This window comes from Neophocaena asiaeorientalis, unplaced genomic scaffold (genome assembly GCF_003031525.2).
Source record: "Neophocaena asiaeorientalis asiaeorientalis breed wild unplaced genomic scaffold, Neophocaena_asiaeorientalis_V1.1 scaffold515, whole genome shotgun sequence".
NCBI classification, from domain to species: domain Eukaryota; kingdom Metazoa; phylum Chordata; class Mammalia; order Artiodactyla; family Phocoenidae; genus Neophocaena; species Neophocaena asiaeorientalis.
The window spans coordinates 3,270,716-3,291,428 of record NW_020175829.1 but is presented as its reverse complement, the minus strand read 5'-3'; the positions used below and the strand labels follow the sequence as shown (position 1 = coordinate 3,291,428).

The 20,713-nt window shown below is 40.0% G+C and overlaps 2 protein-coding genes across 3 annotated transcripts in view; one reads left to right on the top strand and one right to left on the bottom strand.

The window, feature by feature from the left end:
* Positions 1 to 20,713, bottom strand: part of IQGAP2 (IQ motif containing GTPase activating protein 2) — a 289,402-nt gene that overhangs the window by 72,955 nt on the left and 195,734 nt on the right. For both annotated transcript variants that reach the window (XM_024732762.1, XM_024732763.1), the window contains exons 13-14: positions 16,820 to 16,983; positions 2,968 to 3,058 (exon numbers count right to left, since the gene is read on the bottom strand). In XM_024732762.1, the coding sequence (XP_024588530.1) occupies positions 2,968 to 3,058; positions 16,820 to 16,983 (255 nt within the window). The remainder of the gene's footprint in view (positions 1 to 2,967; positions 3,059 to 16,819; positions 16,984 to 20,713) is intronic.
* F2RL2 (coagulation factor II thrombin receptor like 2) lies at positions 6,523 to 13,752 on the top strand. Its single transcript, XM_024732765.1, has 2 exons — positions 6,523 to 6,767; positions 11,208 to 13,752. Exons 1-2 carry the CDS (start codon positions 6,524 to 6,526, stop codon positions 12,278 to 12,280), a joined length of 1,317 nt encoding a protein of 438 aa, XP_024588533.1. The 5' UTR covers position 6,523; the 3' UTR covers positions 12,281 to 13,752.

Sequence of the window (20,713 nt, the reverse complement as noted above, 5' to 3'; positions counted from 1 at the left end):
GTCAAAAAATGGAGAAAACCCTACTTTAAGAAAGCAGGATGCTCCAGTGAAAATGGACATTGGGCCAAAACGAAGGAGTGTTGAGTTACTATGCCCTTTTAAATCTTGCCTGTGGTAAAATACATGGGTCAGCACATTTTCTTTTATCAAATTATCTGGGAGTGGGTTTGATAATTGCACCATGTGATCAGAATCTGTTTTTAAGTCTTCATACAAAGGATGAAGAATGCTTTTACAAGTAAGATTAAATTCCTTGTTGATAAAACTGGAAAATTCTCAACTCAGTATAAGAATATAGATGGTTTTATCTTCAGAACATCTATTTGTTGTTATATATCATAGAAGACACTGTATCAACTCTTTCAAGGGATAGGACAGAAGTAGAAGAAAGGATTTTAAATATGCAAGTGTGGAGTAAAGAATCACACATTTGAGAAAATTTCTTATATTCATAGTAAATAGAAACGTTGAGTCTCAAGAGGATCAATTTAACATTTGCAGGCCAAATATAAGCAGAACACAGAATAAAAAGGAATAAAATAACTTCGAAACTGGTTTGATCTTTAAGAGAAAAATCATAACCCTTTTTGGGCTATTTGAGTGCCTGTATCTAATTTCTTAAAAGTGTTCCTTCAAACTAAGGCTGCCTTCAGTCTTATATATAAATTTAAATCTCTTGTGTACACAACTCAATTTTATTTTTTTTCTTAAGGATTAGAGTGCTAGATGGGACTTGCCTGGTGGCACAGTGGTTAAGAATCCGCCTGCCAGTGCAGGGGACACGGTTCGATCCCTGGTATGGGAAGAGCCCACATGCCGTGGAATCAACCTGGAATTTAAAAAAAAAAAAAAAAAAAAGCAAGAAGCTCAAATGACGATTAAAAAAAAGGATTAGAGTGCTAGAATGGAAAGACTTCAAAGATCCTAAGGGTATAAAAATTCAGGTTGGAGAAAGACACATATTTTTCCAGGCTAAGGAAATAAAAACCAGATGTTCCTTACAGATGCCTGTGACATTTAAAAGCACATTTCTGGAGCAAGACTATGACTTGATACAACAGGATAGATTCTAATTATGTCATGAATGGAGAGGTTAATGAACTGCACCTTTAGGATCTTAATTTATGTAGGTTATTTATATATGTAGAGTGTTAGCATATCAATCTTTTTTAAAAAATAAATCTATTTATTTACTTATGTATTTTTGGCTGTGTTGGGTATTCGTTGCTGCACGGGCAACTCTTCATTGCGGTGGCTTCTCTTGTTGCAGAGCACAGGCTCTAGGCACATGGGCTTCAGTAGTTGTGGTGCACGGGCTTAGTTGTTCAGCGGCATGTGGGATCTTCCTGGACCAGGGCTCGAACCCGTGTCCCCTGCATTGGCAGGCAGATTCTTTTTTTTTTTTTTTTGCGGTACACAGGCCTCTCACCATTGTGGCCTCTCCTGTTGCAGAGCACAGGCTCCAGACGCGCAGGCCCAGCGGCCATGGCTCACAGGCCCAGCTGCTCCGCGGCATGTGGGATCTTCCCGGACCAGGGCACGAACACGTGTCCCCTGCATTGGCAGGCGGACTCTCAACCACTGCGCCACCAGGGAAGCCCTGGCAGGCAGATTCTTAACCACTACACCACCAGGGAAGTCCCTAGCATATCAATCTTGAAGCTATTTTAGATTGCCATGTGAATTTTCTTATTATTCTTCTGTGAAAATAGATGCTTAAAAAAAAGACAACTATCATTTGAGCTAATGTGGGTTCTGCCAATTGCTGAGTATGTCTACTCCATTTATGCATTTTGGACCTGGGGAAATAATCCTACGGTGGGTTTGAGGCCCCACTAGACCCACTATGAGACGGACCTTAGCAACACCTCAGTGATCATCTGACCTCCATAAGCCCCTCCCCTGACTGGTGGACCACAGTGAAATTTTAGGTCTCCTGGAATTAGTGTCAGTTCAGAGTCAGTGTCTAGTAATCTCTGAAACGTGTGATTATGTCCTTTCCTCCCAGCACGGTCACCACAGTAGAGTATAACATGTTGATAATGTAGCAGGGTCCTTTCCCAAGGGGACCCAGCCCAACCTTCATTCAGGGGGTTCTGGGGCTGTAAATGGCTCGAGTCTGGGAACTAACGGAGGGACCATGACTTTCTGTTGTTTTACTTACATTCACCTGACCTAGAACTCTTCTTCCACTTGTGCAAATCAAGTAAGAGTTTAGTAGACTCTCTGTCTATTTCACTTCTAGGAACACCACGATCAATTAGCAAATTCTATAGGTCTCTGTGAGTCACATTATTCTAATTACTGCTTCGACTTGGCTGTCCGTTATAATAACCACACCCACTTGTCTTTGGCAATTAAGTGCTGTCCCCTGGCCTCTGCCAGCCTGACCTACAGATTTTGGACTTGCCAGCCTCTCCACAATGAGACTATTTCTTAAAGTAAATCTCCCTCTTTCTTTCTATATATATATGTGTGTGTATAGACAGGTAGATAGTACACATACTATATACTTTCCAGAGAAACAGAATATATATACATAAGTCTGTTTTTTCTAGAGAAAAAAAATATATGTTGCTCTGTTTTTGGAAAACCCTGACTACTGCAATGGAAGGCATTTAATAAGCAGAAACAGCCTAGTTTTCTAAGGATCAAGATAAAAAAGGACTTGATTACACTACAAATTTAAGAGTTGAGAAATTATTTTTTGCTTTCTGGATTTTGTTCAGCAACAATCTCAGATTTTGCTGGAGATAGTACCTAACCGCTAAAAACAGTACAACCGACCAATCTTATTTTTGTATAAATATGCATTCAAGAATTAAAATTGGTAAGAGAGTCCATATCTTTTCAGAAATTAAAGATGGTCTACTTAAAAAAAAAAATTAGGAATTAAAATAAAAATCGAGGGGCATAACCAGACGCAAGCAAGGCCAGTTTGGCCAGCAGAAGGAGGTGAGGGCTTACAGTGTTTTGCTTTGTCCATGTCCTTGTTGGCCTCATTGACCGCATGCTGTATCTCATCCAGCCAAAGAACTTTAGAAGCACTTTGAGGGTCCTGAGAATACGGGCACAGAATAAAAGAAAGAACAGTGAATGATGATGAAACAGAATTAATAACGGAGCCATTTTATTAAAATCTCCACAAACTGAGTAACTACCCAGCACAGCCACAAACTGTACAAGCTACTGATGAAACAGACTCCCAATTGGACCAGTTCAACCTTCTCCACGGCCACCCCTTTAGTCCAGTCCCCCATCATCTCTCACTGGACAGCTGCTTCAATCTCCTACTTGCTTTCATTGTTTCCAAGTTTGCCTTTCACCACAGTGGTCCCCTATAGAGCACCAGATGACCTCTCCAAAAGGGACGGATCATCACGCCATCCCTCTATTTAAACTCCTTTAGAAGGTTTTCCCAGCAGTTTGAAGGAAACAACACTCCCTTCCCATTAACTGTGGGGATCTGATAATCTGGCCCTGCCGACCCCTCCAGCTTTACCTCACTCTTCTCTACTCACTGTTTCAGATTTTCACACCAGCCTCCTTCAGATCACATCATTCTACCCCAGCTGCATGGCTGTTGGTTTTTTCTTACCATTCAGGCCTTAATTCAAATGGCACCTCTTCCAAAAAAGCCTTCTCTGGCTACTTTAGTCAATCAAATACTCTCTCTCCCAATCACTCAGTAACTGTGGTTTCCAATGTGGCCCAGGGTGCCATGGAAATACTTTCAATTTGTGGGAAACAATGATACTTGAATTTTATCAGACACAGGGCCAAATATAAGAACAAAAATATCCAAACAGAAACATGGTGATGGGCTTCAAGGAGCTAACAGTTTAGCAGGAGAGAAAGATGCATCAAAAAATTATAATTATTGGATAAACAACAAGGTCCTACTGTATAGCACAAGGAACTCTGTTCAATATCCTGTAATAAACCATAATGGAAAAGAACATATGATTATAATACAATGTGATCAGAGCAATATTACCTGTAGATACACAATCTAGAAATAGCCAAGAAGAGATTAATTTATATTAGGAGTGTTGAGTTGCAGGCAGAGAAAAGACCAAGTAGTTAAGGATAGCTTCAGAAAGGAAGTGGTAGCAGCAATAAAAAGGTATTGAGTTATCTTTACTAGTTTTGACTTTTGGGTTGATTCTGATGATCTTACTCCATATGTGGTGCTGATAGAATGTAATTAAATAGGATTTTCAGACAGCACTGCGTTTCATATAAACTTGTCTAAGATTACAAGTAAATTTTGTTAGCAGTAGAAATTAAATATTTTCAGAGATGAGACATTTCATTTTAAAAAGTGGGAGCATTAGCCTATTTGTAGGAGTAAGTGTCATGTACTAGAGACTGAAGCAAGACTGAATGAACAGAAGGTAGGTCATTGGAACCATGGAGAACCAGCTCCATCACTTAGGACTCAAGAAGGATGGGGGGCAGGAAGGAGAAATAACATTCACCAGCTTCTTTGGCAGGCTTCAACCCTATTTCCCGCAGAGGCTAACAGGAGATGATATATGTGGAGAGGGCTCTGAAAATGAGACAAAATATCTGCTATTTCATCCTGTAACCTCCAGACCAATGAAGACCATTGAGGAAGGCTTGGTTCCTGCTTCCACAATCACCTTTAGCTAGATCTGCCACATGGGAACCACCAGCTAATACGAGTTTCCATTTTGGGGGAGAATGGATGCGGAAGGTTCAAACAAGAAGTAAGATGGGAAGTTGAAAACTAGAAGAGGAATGAAGAGACGGGAATAGAAAGTATTTTTTTCTCTGCTTCTAAGCCAAAGAGAACCCAACCACACCCCAAGGTATAGCCTAAAAACTAAGCTCCACACAAGTTCATTTCTGTTTTTCTCAGGTTTTTTTTGAAGGGTATTTACCAAATTCCTTCATAAGTTATCAGTGTAGAAGATGTACCGTACAAACTTTTACCCAGATGCGAAGGAAGTTACAATCCCACTTCAAAGCCGAAAGTATCAGTTTTGTAAGCTAAACCCAAGAGAGACTTTGCAAATCAAAAGAATTTAAGTCAACAGTTTAAATCATGACCCACAGACGTAAAGGTTGCTAGAATTAAATGGAAAACCAAGAGTAAAAACTGAAGCCTACCAGTGTAAGGTCTCCCTTTCAACCGCTCACTAGAAGACTGGAAATAGGATATTTACAGGATGGCCGTGACTCTATCTCCAGCTAAACATCCAGGTTCAACATATGGGTTACAGACTGCTTAAGTCAACAGAAAGTAGGCCATCTGAAAATCAAGTAATAAATTCCTGAATTTAAATGATTCCTAGAAAATTTTAAATAAAAAAGTAACTTCTCTTCAATATTTTGTGGGTTTTGGTTATTATTTCTGCAATGAAATAGCATTCTATCTCAGTTTGTGCTACCATATATTATTTGGTTGAAGTATTAAACACTGACTTTTGATTGTAAAATTCTTGGTGTGATAACATTCAACCAAGATGGGAAAAGTTTACACAGATCCATTTTCTCCCACCTTATTCCTTAACCTTAAGGCTTGTGAAATTTGCATTTTCTGATTCTTACTTCATTTTTATAGTTAACAGGCTATTGGGTTGTCTGGCTTAGCATTTAAGTTTTGCTAATTATAGGAAAATGTGTTATAATGCAGCTTTTTTTTTTACTACATATTAAATTATATCCTGCAGAACATAACTACACATAAAAGCTTATATGTTAAACAACTATGTGAATGTGTTTAACATTACTAAGTTGAACACTCCATAAGTGTTAAGATGGTAAATTTTATGTTATGTACATTTTACCACAGTTAAGAAAAAAAGCTTACTGTAAACCTGCTCACCGATACCCATGGGATAAAGGGAGTCCTCTGTGTTTTAATGTTATATTATGATTTTAGTTTAATCAAACAGTATTTTTGGGCGGGGTTCCCTAGTTATCTGACCCTACAGAGTTATTGAATGGCTTAGAATATGTTTAGCTGTGGCAAAACAAAACACAATGAAACCAAGTTTTGGCCAAGCACTGATGACAAATTCAGACTAATGTGACACTGAAGGAGAATTTTCAAAGTAATCAAGAGCTTAAAACAATTCTCACTTCTTAAAAAAAAGTTTGCTTTCCATGATTCATTTAGCCTACAATTATGTAATGAGTTTAAGAATTAAGACTTAAAATAGCTGGAAGGATAAAGGAAAGGATAATTTCTGACAGCTCAATCACTAAGTAGAAATGACACTCTAGAACTTCATTTTTAAACTGGGTAAAAATGAGATATGGGACAGATTCAAATCTAACTGCTGCTCAGCATCTGTTTCCAGCTTACTTCTGTCAAGGACTGTTCTTTTTTTTTTTTAAGGACTGTTCTTAAGGGTATTCATTCAGTGCACATAAATTCACTGGGTGGGAATGACAGCTTCTCTCCTGTGAGGGATAGGGAGGAGTTCAGTGACTTTCTCCGGGGATAACGTAACGTGCTCAGAGGCTCAGGCTGAGTCATGCACACTGAAACATGAGTGCTGTCACACCCTTTCCCTGCAGAGGACCCTGGCAGGCTTCCTGTCTGCAGAGCACAAGAGAACACGCTTCTACAGAGAGAACCAGGTTTCCAACTGGTGCCAACACATGGAACCGAAGTGAAACCATACTCCCTAATTTTAAACATTTGAGAAACGGGGCTCAGATGATCAGGATGAAAGCTGTCATCTTTGTAGCTGTTGGAACACTGCTTCTGTCACCTGCTTCCTGTCAAAGTGGTAAGCTCTTTTCTTATGGGGTAGAGTGGGAATGCTGGTTTGTGTCCCAAGAGTCCACTGAATCTAATCCCTTTTACATTTCACACAAATTGCACCCGCAAATCTTAGTTATTAAAACGTGGAATTATGGACGTGAAGAGATGTAGTCTGTTCACTATTCCAAACTTGTCGAAGACTAAGTGTTCTCCGTTGATATTTAAAATTTTGTGGCATAGTCAAGATGTCAGATCTCTACAATTAAGTCAAGAATCAGTTTTCTTTAAAAGTTTTTGATTTTCTAAGAATTTCCTCTGATTTGGCAAAGATAACTTTTTTTTAAGAGATTTAAAAAATCCTATGTTTATACCTTCTGGAAACAAGAATACTCCCTGATAGACGGAGTGGTCTGCTTTCAGTAATCAGTTATGCTAATGAATTTGTGTTTCCCAAAGGAAATATGTGTTTCCTATTTCACTCAATACAATGTTAGCCTGTAACCTCCTGCTTGCTCTAAAAGTAATCAATTTGGGATAGGGATATCCACAACCCCCTTACTGTTGGGGTCCTACCCCAGCCAACGTTTTAGGAACAGGAAAGCTAAAGGGAAGAAGTGACAATGGCGGGGGGGGGGGGGTAAAAATTTTAAAAACCACGGATTCTATAAAGGAATGCTGCTTACGCTGACAGTTGGAATCACTGAGGTGGCTGAAGGACGGCGCTGAGAGAACCAGTAGAGAGCAGTAGCTCGTTTGAGATTTACAGATGAGTGAGTGCTCTGTGGGTGGATGAACCAAAATGAAGCAGAAGAGCAAAAGAAAAGAGGTTTGGGGAGGTGGTTCCTTCAAGGTGCTGGTGGGGTTTGGTGGATGTGAAAAGGGGGGAATTTAAAAGGTGACAAAGTAATGGGATAGCGGGGGAGTGGGGGAGATAAATTAGGAGTTTGGGATTAACATATACACACTCCTCTATATAATATAGGTAAACAACAAGGACCTACTGTATAGCATGGGGAACTATACTCAGTATCTTATAACAACCTATAATGGAAAAGAATCTGAAAGAGAATATATATAAAAAATATATTTTATGTATATAAAACAATCACTTTGCTGTACACTTGAAACTAACACAACACTGTAAATTAACTATACTTCAGTTTAAAAAATTATTTTTAAGAAAAGGTGACAAAGTGAAAGGCAGTGAATTTGCTTTCGTCAGTAGGGGTTGGGGAGAAATGTGAAGGAAGACCCTGTTATTTAGTGGCTGACGTCTGTTCCCTTTGGGGATCAGTCCCTCTCCAAGGCCTTTTCTCAGGTTGAAAAACATTTCAGAAACATCATGCCAAATAAACCTGTATAAAAAACTCAAACAAATTACAAAATATTTATGTAATTTAACAAGTACTATTTCTTAAGGAAAACTAGGCCCTAAAGAATAAAAGAGCCAGAATTCTCAAGGAAATGGAATCAAGGCTTGTTCACAGAGTCACTGTTTAGCATGTTTTCAGGCATGATGTCTTGCTCAATCACTGGAATTTTCTGAAAAGTGACAAACACTATGGTTTCAACAGCTCTCTTCTCAGATCTTGAAGGGACATAACTCGTATAGCATGTTTTTCAGCCCACATATTTCAGCTTTGTGCCTGTCTGGAAAGGCACTTGTCTTTGGGTGATGTCAGATGCAAGAATTTTCCAAAATGCCAAAGTAAGCAGCAGGATTTTTTTTGTTTGTTTTTTTTGCGGTACGTGGGCCTCTTGTGACCTCTCCCGTTGCGGAGCACAGGCTCCAGACGCGCAGGCTCAGCGGCCATGGCTCACGGGCCCAGCCACTCCGCGGCATGTGGGATCTTCCCGGACCGGGGCACGAACCCGTGTCCCCTGCATCGGCAGGCGGACTCTCAATCACTGCGCCACCAGGGAAGCCCTAAGCAGCAGGATTTGAGTGGCTGTGCTCAGGTGTCACACAACATGCCTTCTAAGTCCACATCTACACACTGGCACAGAAGAATGCCACTTCCCCGAGTTCTCTTTCCTTTTCAATAATCTTTCTTCCCTTAAGGACACCTGAACACCTCCTCATCCTTGCTTGTTCAGCAACACTCTCCCTCTGCGTTACACCCCGGATTCAGTTTGTGCAATCTCCAGGTTCTGAGGGAGGCTTCAATTTCACCCGGGGGTGAACTGGTAGAGATTAAATCAGGAAGAGAAACTGGCTTTGAATGACAGCCAGGTTACTAAATACTAACCTCAAGGATTCAACGTGTAGGAAAAGAGGTAACTGGCAGAGCAATGGCATTTTAAATCGATATAAGTATTAGGTTTATATTCAGCATAAAAGCTCATCTTAAGGTAACATTAGAAATGTGAGAGAATCTACTTTCTCTACATGTCAAGGATTAACTTACAGAAAATTACACAGTGAAAAGCAGGTTTGAGTGTTAAGGTTTACTTTGTCTTTGAAATTGCTCTTTCATGAATTACTATTATTAGTATCAACATGCCACTAACAGTCAAATATTTATAGTATGTAATTTGTTTCTATCCTCTTTTTCTTTTTTCTCATTTCCAACTTCTGGAATCAGTTGATCAATTTCCTCTTCTGATTTTTCTTCCTTTGTCTCCTTTCCCCTTAAAATCTGGCATTTCCGCTCAAGTCTGCCGTTGGGTTCTTTCTTTTCACATCTCTCCCTAGGGCATTCAAGCACTAAAGCAAAGTATGGTCTCCACGCAGACTAAAAAACCCATAACTCTCATTTGGGCTCCTGAGATTTTGGACTCCACGTTTAAGTCTTCTAACCTGTCATGGGACATTTTACATTCTAATATTGCACCAGCAATTCACACTCAGGAATACTCAAAACTAAGATCTTAGCTTCTCCCTGTGTGGCACCCTCAGTCCCCCTGCCCTGTCCTATGCTCCATCCGCCTCTCCTCCAAGACATCCAGAGTACAAACCTCCCAGTCACTTTTGCTTCCTGCTTCTCCTGTACCGCTTCCAGAGCCAGTCAGAGGCAAGTCCCCCTGAGCCTCTGTTACAGAGTCTCACGCGTTCATCTTTACCTCTCCAGTGCCATTGCTCTAGCTCTGTAACCCACCAACTTGAGTTTGAGATGACTACAGTAGCCTCCAAATCAGACCCCCTTGCCTCTAATTTCTTACCTTTTTAGCCTGTTCTCTACGCTGTCATCAAAGTCACCTTAAACACAAATCAAATCATGATTATATTCGTTTCCTACTGCTGCTGTAACAAATTACCACTACCTTAGTGGCTCAAAACACAGATTTTTTGTATTTCTGAAGGTCACAGGTCCTAAAATCGAGGTGTCAGCAAGGCGGCTCCAGGGGAGAATCTGTTTTCTTGCTCTGGTCAGCCCCTAGAAGCACGTGCATTCTTTGGCTCGTGGCCCCTTCTTCGACCTTCAAAGCCGGCAGCATAGCATTTTCCAGTATCTCCAACTTTGGCCCTTTTCCTCCTCCTCTTATAAGGAGTCTTATGATTACATTTGGCCCACTGACCGATCCAGGATACTCATTCCATCTCAAGACCCTGAAGCACATCTGCAAAAGGCCCTTTTGCCATAGAAGGTAACATAGTTACAGGTTCTAGGCATTAGCAGATGGAAACTTTGGGGAGCCATCATGCTGCCTACCTCAACGGCCATTCCTCTGTTCATCATTTTGTCTGTGTACGACTCCAGCATCTGTGAATGGGCACATGATTTCTTAGTACAGTTTACGGGCCCTTCCGAGATTTGGCTGTAACCTACTCTTTCAACTTCATCTGTCAGATGTACCTTATTTGCATAAGAATGTGTTTTTGTGCATCTTCTCCATTAGTCTGAGAGTTGAAGACAGGGATGGCGTTGATTTAAAACTGGGTATATCACTGGCATATAAATATGCAATAAACATTTGTTGAATCAACTCATCTGATATTTCCAGACCCCATGTCAGCCTACTCAATGCCTTTGCCCATTCATCACTTACCAGAATCTTATTCTTCTATTAAATTCCACCTCTTTATGAACCTTGCTCATCTTTGCTCATGTTCATCTTCTCCTTGACATTTTGCTCAAACATCTAAATCTATTAACTCTCGCCTGAAGAGTTTATAATCTATACAGTCTATACAGTTTATAATCAATATGACGTTAGCCTACAATGGTCTGATGTGCTATTTTTGTTTCCTCTTATGGTATCAATATTACAAACTCCTTACATACAAGGAGTTGTCATCTAGTTTGGGTTCCTGCACGGGTTAGCATGCTGCTGGGGCAAATGATAATACATTAAATGCATTCCTGTTGATTACCTCATCTATAGTGATTTTTAAAAATAAAAATGACCCCAAATTCTACCATTACAGAAATTATGTAGCATAAGACATCTAGTTTTATTGTCTCCTGAACCATAGATATGACTCAGCAACAAATCACATGTTAATACTTCTTCTCAATTACAGGCATGGAATGTGACGCAGACAACTTGGCAAAGCCAACCTTACCTATTAAGACCTTCCGTGGCGCTCCCCTGAATTCTTTTGAAGAGTTCCCCCTTTCTGCCATAGAAGGCTGGACAGGAACCACCACAACTGTAAAAATGAAGTGCCCTGAAGAAAGTGCTTCAAGTCTCCATGTGAATAATGCTACCAGGAGGTACCTGAGCAGCTCTTTAAGTACCAGACTGATACCTGCCATCTACATCCTGGTGTTTGTAGTCGGTGTGCCAGCCAACGTGGTGACCCTGTGGATGCTCTTCTTCAGGACCAGATCCATCCGTATGAACGTCTTCTACGCCAACCTGGCCATTGCAGACTTTCTTCTCTGCGTTACACTGCCCTTTAGAATAGCATACCATCTCAACGGGAACAACTGGGTATTTGGAGAGGTCATGTGCCGGGCCACCACAGTCATCTTCTATGGCAACATGTACTGTTCCATTCTGCTCCTCGCCTGCATCAGTATCAACCGCTACCTGGCCATTGTCCATCCGTTCACTTACCGGGGGCTGCCCAAGCGCACCTATGCCTTGCTAACGTGTGGATTGGTGTGGACAACGGTCTTCTTATATATGCTGCCATTTTTCATTCTGAAGCAGGAGTACTATCTTGTCCAGCAGGACATCACCACCTGCCATGATGTCCACAACACATGCGAGTCCTCGTCTCCCTTCCAACTCTACTACTTCATCTCCTTGGCATTCTTTGGATTCTTAATTCCATTTTTGGTCATTATCTACTGCTACACAGCCATCATTTGGACGCTTAATGCAAAAGATCGTAGGTGGCTGTGGTATGTTAAGGCGAGTCTCCTCATTCTTGTGGTTTTTACCATTTGCTTTGCTCCAAGCAACATCTTACTCATTATTCACCACGCAAACTACTACTACAACAACGCCGATGGCTTATACTTCATCTATCTCATAGCTTTGTGCCTTGGTAGCTTGAATAGTTGCCTAGATCCATTCCTTTATTTTCTCATGTCAAAAATCACGAATCACTCCACGGCTTACCTTACAATGGTGAAATCATCTTAGAGAACAAGGAAAGCTATGTGTGAAGACATACACTCTTGGGATAACATATGTATACTGCAAGGACCTCTATTCTCTAGCTCCATTTGTGAGCCCCTAGGAAATGGTGTTTCAAAATAAAACATTACATAAACAGTGACCTAAAAAAGAACCTATCAGTATTTTAAGAATGAAAATTCAGGAGAAAAGATATCTCCACCTGCCTGACTGGTACTTCAAGTTCTTTAAACCTCCATCTTCCCTACTTCTAAGAGGTTTCTATTCTAGATGATCTGGAGGAGGTGGATGGAACGGGGGGCAAGGGTGCAGCATGGGGGGAGCTAAGATCTCAGTTTTAGTGTCTGGGGTCATTTGTAATTCTTCTGCCTCCTTCAGCTCTCATGCTGGTGGCTGCCTCATCATGATTCTATGTGTGTAATGTCTCTCAGTAGGGTCCGTTATCCTAGCCCCACCTTTGCTTTCTAACCATTCATCACTGCTAGCCTACCCTCCACTTCTCAGTCCACTGCCAGATTACTCTTCCTCAAATACCAGTTTGAATACATCACTCAAAACCCCCAGTTCAGAGACCTCCATTGACCATTCACTGCTTTGGAATTATAAATCTTTAGCTTCGCATTCAGGCTAACACTGATTTTATTTCCCAAAAAACCTGGCATGTGATATAGGCACCTGCCGAGCTTCTTGCTTTGCTGTGATCCAGACTTCTCATTTTGCCCCTGCCACTAACCGGAAAGCTATTTCTCATATGTTTGCCTTAATTCTTTCCATCTCTCAAAGTCCTCAAAGGACAATTCTTCCCTGACTCTCTAGCCAGAGTTCATTTTTCTCACCTGAACCTTCAAAGCATTTTTTTGTATTTTTCTTATGGCATTTATATAGGGCTCATTTATATACAAATATTAATTCCATAAGCACTTATTAAGCACCATGTGCAGTAGAGAAGGGGCTTGTCCTCTTCCTTAAGTTTCCTGTAGCAATGCCAGGCCCACGTCTTCCCAGGGTCTGTGGAGCCAGGCTCCATACTTTGCACATCATGTGGCTGAATGAATGAAAGAGTAAAATCCCAAAGCATCTAAACAGCATGAAAGCCAATTAAATTCATACTGAGAAAGCAAGTTATTCCATATAACATGGCACATTATTGTTGGTTGGCTATATTTAAAAAAAAAAAAAAAAGAAAGAAAGCTAAGGATATATTCATGAGGTCATTTATAAATTTAAAATAATGACTCCATTATTTTTGTCCTTATACCTAGTTTTTAATGGGGAAATGATATTTTGTTATAAATGCCCAGTACATTCCTGTAGGGAAATGACTATATTTCCTTTAGTTTAGAGATTAGACAGAAGGTGGAATATCAGTGGTTAAGGGCATGAAGGATTGTGAGATGAATTTTCAAGCCTGTAGGAATGTGCATTGACCATATACTTTGTAGTGCCCACCAAAACAATAAAAAAACATTTTAAATGCCTATTTTTGAGTGTGCAGAGTTTCCTATTTCATTGGACTCAGATTAAAAAAATGCAAAAATGCACATGAAGGCCATTTATAGTATCTGTGTGGTTAGGTGAAGAGTAAAAATAAACACTAAAGCAAAGCAAGAAAAACTAATCAAGTAAGTTTCAAGATGCCCAAAACTTCAATGGAAGAAACCGACTTTCTGCAAACAAAGTCATAAACTGTAAGACAGTTTTACCTACAGAAAAAATACAACACTATTCACTTGTTAAAAGCACACTTAATTTTTATGCAGTAATTACACATGCAGGAAAAGAGAGCTTTGGGGGTGTATAAGTCATGTACCTTCCAAAATTCTAAAGCAAAGCCTTCAATTTAAAAATAGCTCACATGTAGAGAATGGACTTGAGAACATGGGGATGGGGAAGGGTAAGCTGGGACGCAGTGAGAGAGTGGCATGGACATATATACACTACCAAATGTAAAATAGATAGCTAGTGGGAAGCAGCTGCATAGCACAGGGAGATCAGCTTGCTGCTTTGTGACCACCTAGAGGGGTGGGATAGGGAGGGAGGGTGGGAGGGAGATGCAAGAGGGAGGAGATATGCGGATATATGTATATGTATGGCTGATTCGCTTTGTTATACAGCAGAAACTAACACAGCACTGTAAAGCAATTATACTCCAAAAAAGATGTTAAAAAAATAAAAAAATAAAAATAGCTGACAATTCACTGCCTCTAGTGAATACACCCAGAAAGTGTGTTCTCTGTTAAGTGTATGCCAACATGCCCACTACTCAGCCTTTGCCCTCAAGAGATGGAAGGAATTTGGTGCCTACACAAGGTCATACTTGAAATACTGTTAACGAGGACCAAGAATTCTCACCAACTTATACCACTGTCCTCAATCTTTGATAAAACTGAGCATTCTATTAAGATGTTATCCATCGTGACTTTTAATGGCTGTATACTTTGGCACAAGCTTTACTTTATATTGACAATACCAATAATGTAATTTTCTTCTATTATTTTCCAAGGCTAGACCTTTGGAAAGCAAAGCACAGAAACAGCCCCATAAAAACAACTGAAAATTTCCAGGTATCACAGCAGCAGAGGTTAAAAAGCAAATAGAGACCCCACCAAATAACAGAATCAGATTTTTTTCCAGGGAAAGAGAATGGGCTGAGAAAACAAAGTTTCAAAATTATTGGGCAGAGAAAGAGAAGTGTGTTGAATAGCGGCAACTTAACCAAACCAGACTCATTGCTTACTGCAATGTTTTTAATCCCTCAATTATTGTCAATGTAGTTCATGCTCCTAACTTTATAGGCCACAAGTGGTTTAATGCCTGAGCTCTAACTCAGATCCCTACGCTCATATTCCCTGTTCTAATTACACTATTAAAAATCTTCTTTCACACTTAGGAAGGATGCCCAACAGAGAAGAGGCACAGCATGGACACCAGCAAGGCTTCTTGCTGAGTGCCCTGGAGAGGTGCTGTGGAATTCCGTCTTGACCTAGAGCCCTTAGACTGGGATGCTCAGGAGGGGACCTCCACTGCTTGCCTATAAAAGGTTTGTGGAGTTAGTTTCACCTTAACGACAAACACCCATGTGGCTGTTGGCAGAGAGAAACCCAGGTCTGTCTCTATCCTGCACCCAGAAGATCCCAACTAGTGAACAGAGTAAAGTAAACCTGTGTCGAGTAAAGACCTTGTGACAAAGACATCACTCACCACCCACTGACCTGTGTGACAGCCAGAAGTGCCCACGAAAATACTAGCTACATTATTTCAGCACTTTTTTGGGGTGACATGCTCCATGTCAAATGCTCTACACTTATACATACACACACTATAATCAATGTAATTATATGTTAATATGTAAAAATATAAATATATATCACTCATTTATTATATTATGTAATCATTTAAGCCTCACCGTAATCCTATAAGGTAGGTACTATTATTCTCATTTTACACATGCGAAAACTGAAGCACAGAGACTTTTGGTGACTTGACTAAAATCTCTACCTAATTTGTGGCAAAGCCAAGGTTTGAATGGTGCCTGTCTCCAAAGCTAATACCTTTAGCTTTCGATGCTGTGGCACGCGCTACAGCCACAGCTACATCAGTGCAAACAGCAGGGGGCGGTCCAGTCCTCCTTGCTGACAGGGTCCACTCTCCTCCCCAGGGGTTTGGGGACATGAGGTCAGGTTTGAGTCTCATTCTCCCAGTCACTGGCCTGGCATTCAAGCCACAAGTGGTTATGTCCCAGGTAGCATCAGGTGATAGGTCTTCTTCTCCACTCAGTTCTTCCAATAGTGGCTGGTATCTGGGGGATGTCTCACAACAACAGTACAAGCTCTGCCGCCAGATAAAGCCCTCTGCTCTTCAGTGGGACCTGGCCAGTTCAGTTTCCTCCTGTGCCTAGAACAAACCAAGCTGGTACCCATCTAGCCCTGCCATTACCTGCCTGCATTATCCTGCTTCCCACTCACCAAACCAACTCTTCCTTACCCTTCAGGAGCAGCTCCTGTTCTATCTCCACACCAACCTACCTTAGGGCTCCAGTTCACAGAAATCCCAACCATCTCTGAATCACTCTGGGCATTCCTCGTCTTGACATTTGGTCACATACCCATCTCTACTGCTATATAACTATTCTATATGAGAATGCCCACTGTCTTAGTAACTTTCTAAGCATCTTGAGGATAAGGACAGAACATTCAAACGGTATCATGTGTTCCTCGGATCCCCCTTTCCCCTACCAGATGCCATATACTGCACCATGAATACAGTGTGTGCTCAGTAAATATCCAATAACTTGGACTGTGAACAAGAACTCACCCACAGTGCATTTTTAGTGAAAGAGTAGAAGCAGTCAGCAGCTCTGGAGCTAGTTTCCCCCTCATGTTTGACACCAGAAAAATAACAGCCCTATTAACTTGTAATCTGATCCATACATAGATAAGCAAATTATGAGCTTTAGGAAAAATGGGTAAAAAAAATCCTCCCTCTTGCCCCTCTGTCCCCAACCTGGTCTGTAAATTTAAAAGAAACACACCTACTAAGACTTACCATGAATTTCTGTGTTTTAGCCTGGTATAAAACATCCTGGTAGTGCTGGGCAGAGTCTGGGTCCACATCTTTAATCCTAGCAGTGGGTAGCAGCAGACTATCTAAGGTTTTCAAAGGATCCCTTTCATCAATGGCTTCATTGATGTACCCTACAGCTACAACTCCTAGAAAATAAAGGAAAAAAGTTTCCTTTTAAGTCATAGTACATTATAAGTTTTCTCCAATCACCTATAGCAAAGATTGAGTTAGAAACGGGGGCTGAAGAAACCACACATACACACACACACACACACACACAAACTGCAAGAGCTAATAAACAAGTACAGCTAAGGCTTACATAGTAGGTCAATGTACAGAAGTGAATTGTATCTTTCTATAGTTGCAATGTGCAATCTGAAAATGAAGTTAAGGAAAAATTCTGTAATAGACTCCAATTACAAATATATTACAATTACAAAAAGAATAAACACTTAGGAATAAATTTAATAAAACAAGGATGAGACACAGACACTGAAAATTATGAAACACCATTGGAAAAAAAGACCTAAATAAAGGGAAAAATCGGCCCATGTTCATGGATCAAAAGACTTAATATTAATAAGATGGCAGTACTCCTCAAACTGATGTACAGAGTCAGTGTAACCCCTATCAAAATTCCAGCTGCCTTTTTTTTTTTAAACAGAAATTGACCAGCTGATTCTAAAATTCACATGGAAATGCAAGGGATCAAGAAATAACCAATGCAATGTTGGAAAAAAAAAAGAGTTGGAGGACTCTTCCCAATTTCAAATTTACTACAAAGCTACAGTTAATATTGCATGGTACTGACATAAAGACAGACTTAAAGATTAATGGAATAGAATTTAGAGTTCAGAAATAAACCTTTACACGTATAGTCAATTGATTTTTAACCAAGGGTGCCAAGACAATGCAACAGGTAAATAACAGTCTTTATAACAAATGGCACAGACAACTGAATGTCCACTGCATAAGAATAAAGTTGGACTCCCTACGTCACATCATACACAAAAAGTAACTCAATATGGATCATAAACCTACACAAAAAAACTTTAAAATATAACTTTTTAATCTTTTAGAAGAAATTTAAGAGTAAACCTTTGTGGTCGGCAATACTTTTTACCTGTGACCACCAAAAACATAAATAAAAAAAAGAAACGAATACATGGGATGTTGTAAAAATTAAACCTTTAAGAGGTACAAACGATTATGTATAAAATAAGCTATAAGGATATACTGTACAACATAGGCAATACAGCCAATCTCATAAAGTAACTACAAACAGAATATAACCTTAAAAAATTGTGAACCACTGCATTAAACATCTGTAACTTATACAATATCGTAAATTAACTACACTTCAAAAAAAAATTAAACCTTTTGGGCTTCTCTGGTGGTGCAGTGGTTAAGAATCTGCCTGCCAGTGCAGGGGACATGGGTTCGAGCCCTGGTCCGGGAAGATCCCACATGCCACAAAGCAACTAAGCCCGTGCACCACAACTACTGAGCCTGTGCTCTAGAGCCTGTGAGCTACAACTACTGAGCCCCCACGACACAACTACTGAAGCCTGTGCGCCTAGAGCCCATGCTCCGCAACAAGAGAAGCCACAGCCATAAGCCCGGGCACCACAACAAAGAGTAGCCCCCAGCTCGCTGCAACTAGAGAAAAGCCCACATGCAGCAACAAAGACCCAATGCAGCCAAAACTAAATAAAATAAATAAATAAATAAAAATTAAACCTTTTATGTTTCCAAGGACACCCTCAAAGAAAGTGAAGACAATCTATAGAATGGGAGGAAATACTTCCAAGTCCGATATCTGATTAAAAAAACCCCTTAAATACCTGATATACAAGCATAATAACTATATAAGGAACTCTTAACAACAGAAAGAGAAAAAAAATTTAAAACAGGTAAAGGACTTGATCAGGTATTTCTTTAAAGAAGATATACAAATGGCTAATAAGCACATGAAAAGATGTTCAGTATCACTAGTTATTAGGAAAATGCAAATCCAAATCACAACGTAATACCACTTCATAACCACTAGGATGGCTATATTAAAAAAGGCAATAACAAGTGTTGTGAATATGGGGTGAAATTGGAACTCTCATACGTTGCTGGTGGGAATGGAAAATGGTAGTCACCTTGGGAAACAGGCAGTTCTTTAACATATTAAACATACAACTGCCATGTGATCCAGCAGTTCCACTCCTAGGAATATACTCAAGAGAAGTGAAACCATATAGTTACACAAAAGCTTATACTTGAATCTTTATAGAAGCAATATTTATAATAGCTAAAAAGTAGAAACTACCCAAATATCCATCAACTGATGACTGGATAAACAAAATGTATATCCCTAGAATGGAATATTACTTGACCTAGAAAGGAATATGAAGTATAATGATACATGATACAACATGGATGAACCTTGAAAACATTATGCTAAGAGAAAAAAGCCAGACACAAAAGGCGCCATATAACATGACTCTATTTATATGAAATATCCAGAATCGGAAAATCCATAGAAAAAAAGTAGATGAGTGGTTGCCAGGGGTGGGGGGAGGGGGAAAAGGGAGTGACTGCTAACGGGTATAAAGTTTCTTTTCGGGGTGATGAAGATATTCTGAATTTAGATACTAGTGATGGTTCCACAATCTTTTAAATACATAAAAAACTACCATAAAAACACAATAAAAGTGTGAATTTTATGGTATATGAATTATATCTCAATAAAGCTGTTATAAAAAGGGGAGCTAATCTGACATACAAGTAGCAGCAGAGATGCTCATTTCTAGTGTAACCCTCACTTACATAATAATGCCAAAGTACTGGATGATGGAACCATAGAATAGCAGAGCTGGAAGAATTTAATGTAGAGATGTACAGAAGAGAAAACGGAAGTGCAAAGAGATTTGGATATACACTATTAGTTGGTTTACTCTACTTCACCACTCTGTAAAGAATGCCAAAGAGACAGTTCAAAACCAAACAATTCCCTAGAGTGTTAGCAGAGTGACTTTCAAGGTCAGTATAGTCCAGTGCTGTCCAGCGGAATGTTCTGTGATGATGAAAATGTTCTGGGCCATCCAATATGGTAACCAGTAGCCACATGCACCTAATGAGCATTTAAAATGTGGCTAGTATGAGCCACTATGGAGAACAGCATGGAGGTTCCTTAAAAAACTACAAATAGAACTACCATATGACCCAGCAATCCCACTACTGGGCATATACCCTGAGAAAACCTTAATTCAAAAAGAGTCATGTACCACCATGTTCACTGCAGCTCTATTTACAATAGCCAGGACATGGAAGCAACCTAAGTGTCCATCGACAGATGAATGGATAAAAAAGATGTGGCACATATACACAATGGAATATTACTCAGCCATAAAAAGAAATGAAATTGAGTTATTTGTAGCAAGATGGATGGACCTAGAGTCTGTCACACAGAGTGAAGGAAGTCAGAAAGAGAAAAACAAATACTGTATGCTAACACATACATATGGAATCTAAAAAAAAAAAAAAAAAGGTTCTGAAGAACCTAGGGGTAGGACAGGAATAAAAACGCAGACAGAGAATGGACTTGAGGACACAGGGAAGGGGAAGGGTAAGCTGGGACAAAGTGAGAGAGTGGCATGGACATATATACACTACCAAATATAGATAGCTAGTGGGAAGGAGCCGCATAGCACAGGGAGATCAGCTCGGTGCTTTGTGACCACCTAGAGGGGTGGGATAGGGAGGGTGGGAGGGAGACGCAAGAGGGAGGAGATATGGGGATATATGTATATGTATAGCTGATTCACTTTGTTATAAAGCAGAAACTAACACACCATTGTAAAGGAATTATACTCCAATAAAGATGTT

Bases quoted from the DNA above. Each gene is read 5' to 3' on its own strand.
- F2RL2 (XM_024732765.1), top strand. From the start codon at position 6,524: ATGAGTGCTGTCACACCCTTTCCCTGCAGAGGACCCTGGCAGGCTTCC. The intron at 6,768-11,207 runs GTAAGCTCTTTT...TCTCAATTACAG, and splicing joins ACCTGCTTCCTGTCAAAGTG to GCATGGAATGTGACGCAGAC.